This window comes from Oncorhynchus nerka, linkage group LG2, assembly GCF_034236695.1.
Source record: "Oncorhynchus nerka isolate Pitt River linkage group LG2, Oner_Uvic_2.0, whole genome shotgun sequence".
Taxonomy (NCBI): domain Eukaryota; kingdom Metazoa; phylum Chordata; class Actinopteri; order Salmoniformes; family Salmonidae; genus Oncorhynchus; species Oncorhynchus nerka.
Window position 1 is genome coordinate 1214411 of NC_088397.1, and position 7500 is coordinate 1221910.

At 47.6% G+C, this 7500-nt stretch overlaps 2 protein-coding genes across 2 annotated transcripts in view; one reads left to right on the forward strand and one right to left on the reverse strand.

The window, feature by feature from the left end:
- The window catches only part of LOC135573109 (protein diaphanous homolog 3-like), a 166313-nt gene extending 159562 nt beyond the window's left edge, over positions 1-6751 (forward strand). Inside the window, exon 4 of the mRNA XM_065022100.1 lies at positions 5556-6751. Coding sequence (XP_064878172.1) covers positions 5556-5956 — 401 coding nt within the window. The 3' untranslated portion in view covers positions 5957-6751. The remainder of the gene's footprint in view (positions 1-5555) is intronic.
- The window catches only part of LOC135572533 (protein diaphanous homolog 3-like), a 411549-nt gene that overhangs the window by 236911 nt on the left and 167138 nt on the right, over positions 1-7500 (reverse strand). The window lies entirely within an intron of this gene.

The window sequence follows — 7500 nt, forward strand, 5'->3', positions numbered from 1 at the left end:
GGTTGGTGGAACAGACATCTTACCCTCTAACGTGGTTGGTGGAACAGACATCTTACCCTCCAACGTGGTTGGTGGAACAGACATCTACCCTCCTACGTGGTTGGTGGAACAGACATCTACCCTCCAACGTGGTTGGTGGAACAGACATCTACCCTCTAACGTGGTTGGTGGAACAGACATCTACCCTCCAACGTGGTTGGTGGAACAGACATCTTACCCTCCAACGTGGTTGGTGGAACAGACATATTACCCTCTAACGTGGTTGGTGGAACAGACATATTACCCTCTAACGTGGTTGGTGGAACAGACATCTACCCTCTAACGTGGTTGGTGGAACAGACATCTACCCTCTAACGTGGTTGGTGGAACAGACATCTTACCCTCCTACGTGGTTGGTGGAACAGACATCTTACCCTCTAACGTGGTTGGTGGAACAGACATCTTACCCTCCAACGTGGTTGGTGGAACAGACATCTTACCCTCCAACGTGGTTGGTGGAACAGACATCTTACCCTCTAACGTGGTTGGTGGAACAGACATCTTACCCTCTAACGTGGTTGGTGGAACAGACATCTACCCTCTAACGTGGTTGGTGGAACAGACATCTTACCCTCCGACGTGGTTGGTGGAACAGACATCTACCCTCTAACGTGGTTGGTGGAACAGACATCTACCCTCCAACGTGGTTGGTGGAACAGACATCTTACCCTCTAACGTGGTTGGTGGAACAGACATCTTACCCTCTAACGTGGTTGGTGGAACAGACATCTACCCTCCGACGTGGTTGGTGGAACAGACATCTACCCTCTAACGTGGTTGGTGGAACAGACATCTACCCTCCAACGTGGTTGGTGGAACAGACATCTACCCTCTAATGTGGTTGGTGGAACAGACATCTAACCCTCCGACGTGGTTGGTGGAACAGACATCTTTATTATTTTACGTATGTTTTACCCCCAACACCACTTTCCATCAGTTTGTATAGCAGACCCTCATTCCAAATTGAGTCAAAAACTTTTTTGAAATCAACAAAGCATGAGAAGACTTTGCCTTTGTTTTGGTTGGTTTGTTGATTAGGGTGTGCAGGGTGAATACGTGGTCTGTCGTACGGTGATTTGGTTAAAAAAAAAACAATTTGACATTTGCTCAGTACATTGTTTTCATTGAGGAAATGTACGAGTCTGCTGTTAATGATAATGCAGAGGATTTTCCCAAGGTTACTGCTGACGCATATCCCCTGGTAGTTAATGAGCTCAAATTTGTCTCCACTTTTGTGGATTGGAGTGATCAGTCCTTAGTTCCAAATATTGGAGAGTTTGCCAGAACTGAGGATGACGTTAAAGAGTTTAAAGTATAGCCAATTGGTCTGTATATTTAACAATTTCATTAGGATACCATCCACCCCACAGAGATTTCTTTGGGTTGGAGGGTTTATATTTTGTCCTGTAGTTCATTCAGTGTAATTGGAGAATCCAGTGGGTTCTGGGAGTCTTTAATCGTTGATTCTATGATTTGTCTCTCTCTCTTTGTCTGTCTCGCTCTGTCTGCCTCTCTCCTGTCTCTCTCTCTCTCTCACCCTGCTCTCCCTCTCTCTCTCTCCTCTCTCACCCTGCTCTCCCTCTCTCCACATCTCTCTCTCTCGCCCTGCTCTCCCTCTCTCCACATCTCTCTCTCTCTCCACATCTCTCTCTCTCACCCTGCTCTCCCTCTCTCCACATCTCTCTCTCTCGCCCTGCTCTCCCTCTCTCCACATCTCTCTCTCTCTCCACATCTCTCTCTCCACATCTCTCTCTCTCACCCTGCTCTCCACTCTCTCTCCACATCTCTCCCTCTCTCACCCTGCTCTCCCTCTCTCTCCACATCTCTCTCACCCTGCTCTCCCTCTCTCCACATCTCTCTCTCTCACCCTGCTCTCCCTCTCTCCACATCTCTCTCTCACCCTGCTCTCTCTCTCTCCACATCTCTCTCTCTCACCCTGCTCTCCCTCTCTCCACATCTCTCTCTCTCCACATCTCTCTCTCTCACCCTTCTCTCCCTCTCTCCACATCTCTTCACCATTCAGGCTGTGAAGTGTGAAATCACTGTGAAATGGCGGTTAGTCATCACAGTCAAACTAAAATAAACCCTCTGGCCTCAGCTCAGAGCTGTAGTGAAGTCTCTGACTGATGTGTCTCATTGGGTTCTGTAGCCCAGGTCCAATCTAAACTACCTCCTCTGTATAGACAGACAACTGCCAGGGTTGACCTCACCTCTCTCCAGCTATCAGGAAGCTGCAACAGTGACAGAACATGTGACCCAGAGAACACTTTCTATTGGTCAACAGCCTAAAATAATCAAACCTGTTCAGTATAAGTAATTGATAGACAAGACGTGCCCTTGTATTGAGACACCCAGACTCTCTCTCTCTCTCTCTCTCTCTCTCTCTCTCTCTCTCTCTCTCTCTCTCTCTCTCTCTCTCTCTCTCTCTCTCTCTCTCTCTCTCTCTCTCTCTCTCTCTCTCTCTCTCTCTCTCTCTCTCTCTCTGCCCAGTAGTCTCAGAATAATTAACTCAGTGTAATAACAGCCTACAGGACCTTGCTCTCTGTCCGTCGTCCCTGGGTTTCTAAGAGGGTTAGGCCAACCAATCACCAGTCAGACAGACCCCCAGTGCAGAACTCGGGCTGGTTCATTTGAAGCTGCTCCAGAACACTGTGTTTCAGTGTTCATTCAGACAGGACTGAGACCCTGTTCAGTCCGTTTCCCTAGTAGACGCTGTGAACCCTGGACACACTCTGCTTCCCCTATGGCATCCTATTCCCTATATAGTGCACTACTTTAGACCAGAGCCCTATGGCAACCTATTCCCTATATAGTGCACTACTTTAGACCAGAGCCCTATGGCACCCTATTCCCTATATAGTGCACTACTTTAGACCAGAGCCTTATGGCACCCTATTCCCTACATAGTGCACTACTTTAGACCCTATTCCCTACATAGTGCACTACTTTAGACCATATTCCCTGTATAGTGCACTACTTTAGACCCTATTCCCTGTATAGTGCACTACTTTAGACCCTATTCCCTGTATAGTGCACTACTTTAGACCCTATTCCCTGTATAGTGCACTACTTTAGACCCTATTCCCTGTATAGTGCACTACTTTAGACCCTATTCCCTACATAGTGCACTACTTTAGACCCTATTCCCTACATAGTGCACTACTTTAGACCCTATTCCCTGTATAGTGCACTACTTTAGACCCTATTCCCTGTATAGTGCACTACTTTAGACCCTATTCCCTACATAGTGCACTACTTTAGACCCTATTCCCTGTATAGTGCACTACTTTAGACCCTATTCCCTGTATAGTGCACTACTTTAGACCCTATTCCCTGTATAGTGCACTACTTTAGACCCTATTCCCTGTATAGTGCACTACTTTAGACCCTATTCCCTGTATAGTGCACTACTTTAGACCCTATTCCCTGTATAGTGCACTACTTTAGACCCTATTCCCTGTATAGTGCACTACTTTAGACCCTATTCCCTGTATAGTGCACTACTTTAGACCCTATTCCCTGTATAGTGCACTACTTTAGACCCTATTCCCTGTATAGTGCACTACTTTAGACCCTATTCCCTGTATAGTGCACTACTTTAGACCCTATTCCCTGTATAGTGCACTACTTTAGACCCTATTCCCTGTATAGTGCACTACTTTAGACCCTATTCCCTGTATAGTGCACTACTTTAGACCCTATTCCCTGTATAGTGCACTACTTTTTTACCAGATCCCTATACGTATAAAGGGGATAGGGTGCAGTTTGTCCACCCCGGGGTAGGAGAGGGGTGAGGGGGTAGGAGAGGGGTGAGGGGGTAGGAGAAAGGGGGTAGGGAGAGGGCGAGAGGGTAGGAGAGGGGCGAGGGGGTAGGAGAGGGGCGAGGGGGTAGGAGAGGGGCGAGGTGGTAGGAGAGGGGCGAGGGGGCAGGGAGGGGCGAGGGGGTAGGAGAGGGGCGAGGTGGTAGGGAGAGGAGAGGGGCGAGGGGGTAGGAGAGGGGTGAGGGGGTAGGAGAGGGGTGTGGGGGTACTAGACCTATCTAATAGGATACTAGATCCCTGTCTGTTCATAAGACCTATCGAATAGGACACTAGACCTATCTAATAGGACACTAGACCTATCTAATAGGACACTAGACCTATCGAATAGGACACTAGACCTATCTAATAGGACACTAGACCTATCTAATAGGACACTAGACCTATCGAATAGGACACTAGACCTATCGAATAGGACACTAGACCTATCGAATAGGACACTAGACCTATCGAATAGGACACTAGACCTATCTAATAGGACACTGGACCTATCTAATAGGACACTGGACCTATCTAATAGGACACTGGACCTATCTAATAGGACACTGGACCTATCTAATAGGACACTGGACCTATCTAATAGGACACTGGACCTATCTAATAGGACACTGGACCTATCTAATAGGACACTAGACCTATCTAATAGGACACTAGACCTATCTAATAGGACACTAGACCTATCTAATAGGACACTAGACCTATCTAATAGGACACTAGACCTATCTAATAGGACACTGGACCTATCTAATAGGACACTGGACCTATCTAATAGGACACTGGACCTATCTAATAGGACACTGGACCTATCTAATAGGACACTGGACCTATCTAATAGGACACTAGACCTATCTAATAGGACACTAGACCTATCTAATAGGACACTAGACCTATCTAATAGGACACTAGACCTATCTAATAGGACACTAGACCTATCTAATAAGACTTGTTGGGTTGTTTCCTAGCTCGTTGGGTTGTCTCCTAGCTCGTTGGGTTGTCTCCTAGCTTGTTGGGTTGTCTCCTAGCTTGTTGGGTTGTCTCCTAGCTCGTTGGGTTGTCTCCTAGCTCGTTGGGTTGTCTCCTAGCTCGTTGGGTTGTCTCCTAGCTCGTTGGGTCGTCTCCTGGCTCATTGGGTTGGGTCGTCTCCTGGCTCATTGGGTCGTCTCCTGGCTCATTGGGTCGTCTCCTGGCTCATTGGGTCGTCTCCTGGCTCGTCGGGTCGTCTCCTGGCTCGTCGGGTCGTCTCCTGGCACGTCGGGTCGTCTCCTGGCACGTCGGGTCGTCTCCTAGCTCTCCTGGCACGTCGGGTCGTCTCCTAGCTCGTCGGGTCGTCTCCTAGCTCGTTGGGTCGTCTCCTAGCTCGTCGGGTCGTCTCCTAGCTCGTTGGGTCGTCTCCTAGCTCGTTGGGTCGTCTCCTAGCTCGTTGGGTTGGGTCGTCTCCTGGCTCGTTAGGTTGGGTCACCCAGCCGGCACACTGACTGGTGAATCGTCCACATGAGACATCACTGACATTAATTATCCCCTCTACAATCATAGTGGAAACGTGTGTGTGTGTGTGTGTGTGTGTGTATGTGTGTGTGTGTGTGTACAACTCTCATTCTGACTCTCTCACTATCCTTCTTATCCCTCTTTCTCATCTCTCCTCCTCTGCCTCTCTCATCTCTCCTCTTCCTCCTCCTCCTCTCTCTCTTTTCCCCTCAGAAAACACAAAGACACCTTTACAAAGGTCGCGGTCCCGGCAGAATATCAATGTGAGCACAGCGTCGGTGATGGGGGCGGCTGCGAGAGGACAGAGAGGACTGGCGTCCACGAAGGAGGCTCGTTATGACACAGAGGGACATCCGCCCAACGCTACGGGGTCTGCCACGGCCAGGAGCAGGGGCCCGCTGCGTCGGGAACCAGGAGGACACAAACCCATAACCACCACCGGGATGGACCGAGACACGGGGATGGAGAGAGGGAGGGAGAATGAGAGAGGGATGGGAAGAGGGAGGGAGAAGGAGAGAGAGGTTGAGGTAGAGAGTGAGTCTTCATCATGTCCCAGCAACACCAATGGAGACTCTGATGTAGAAGCTCTACTGGCCAGACTGAGGGCCTTGTGAGATCTATTTTCAGACACAGATAACCCAGTCACACCCAAACACCTCCACACCTGGCTGCCCCCCCCCATTATCTGCAGCGACAGGACTGAACAGAACAGGACAGGACTGAACAGAACAGGACAGGACAGGACAGGACTGGACAGGACTGGACAGGACAGGACAGGACAGGACAGGACAGGACTGAACAGGACAGGAAAGGAAAGGACAGCACAGGACAGGACAGGACAGGACAGAACAGGACAGGACAGGACTGAACAGGACAGGAAAGGAAAGGAAAGGACAGCACAGGACAGGACAGCACAGGACAGGACAGGACAGGACAGAACAGGAAAGGACAGGACAGCACAGGACAGGACAGAACAGGAAAGGACAGGACAGCACAGCACAGGACAGGACAGGACAAGACATGAACCTTTTCATAAAGAAAGTATAACAATAAATATATAATTTAAATGCTGCTTTTTGAGTCAGCCTGTGTGCAGTTGTAGGAAGCTGAAGGAATCTCCTGTCAACAACTCCTTCAAAGTGTCCTACTGCCAAAACGTTTGTGCTTATAGACGAATTGACCAAGGTACTGTGTTCTCTGTCTAGGATGCATAGTTATTACAATGCACTTGTACACTTTGTAGTATGCAGGGTACACTTTGTAGTATGCCGTGAACACTTTGTAGTATGCAGTGAACACTTTGTAGTATGCAGTGAACACTTTGTAGTATGCCGTGAACACTTTGTAGTATGCAGTGAACACTTTGTAGTATGCAGTGAACACTTTGTAGTATGCAGTGAACACTTTGTAGTATGTGAACACTTTGTGTACACTTTGTAGTGAACACTTTGTAGTATGCAGTGAACACTTTGTAGTATGCAGTGAACACTTTGTAGTATGCAGTGAACACTTTGTAGTATGCAGTGAACACTTTGTAATATGCAGTGTACACTTTGTAGTATGCAGTGTACACTTTGTAGTATGCAGTGTACACTTTGTAGTATGCAGTGAACACTTTGTAGTATGCAGTGTACACTTTGTAGTATGCAGTGAACACTTTGTAGTATGCAGTGTACACTTTGTAGTATGCAGTGAACACTTTGTAGTATGCAGTGAACACTTTGTAGTATGCAGTGAACACTTTGTAGTATGCAGTGTACACTTTGTAGTATGCAGTGAACACTTTGTAGTATGCAGTGAACACTTTGTGGTATGCAGTGAACACTTTGTAGTATGCAGTGTACACTTTGTAGTATGCAGTGTACACTTTGTAGTATGCAGTGTAGTATGCAGTGTACACTTTGTAGTATGCAGTGTACACTTTGTAGTATGCAGTGTACACTTTGTAGTATGCAGTGTACACTTTGTAGTATGCAGTGTAGTATGCAGTGTACACTTTGTAGTATGCAGTGAACACTTTGTAGTATGCAGTGTACACTTTGTAGTATGCAGTGAACACTTTGTAGTATGCAGTGAACACTTTGTAGTATGCAGTGAACACTTTGTAGTATGCAGTGAACACTTTGTAGTATGCAGTGAACACTTTGTAGTATGCAGT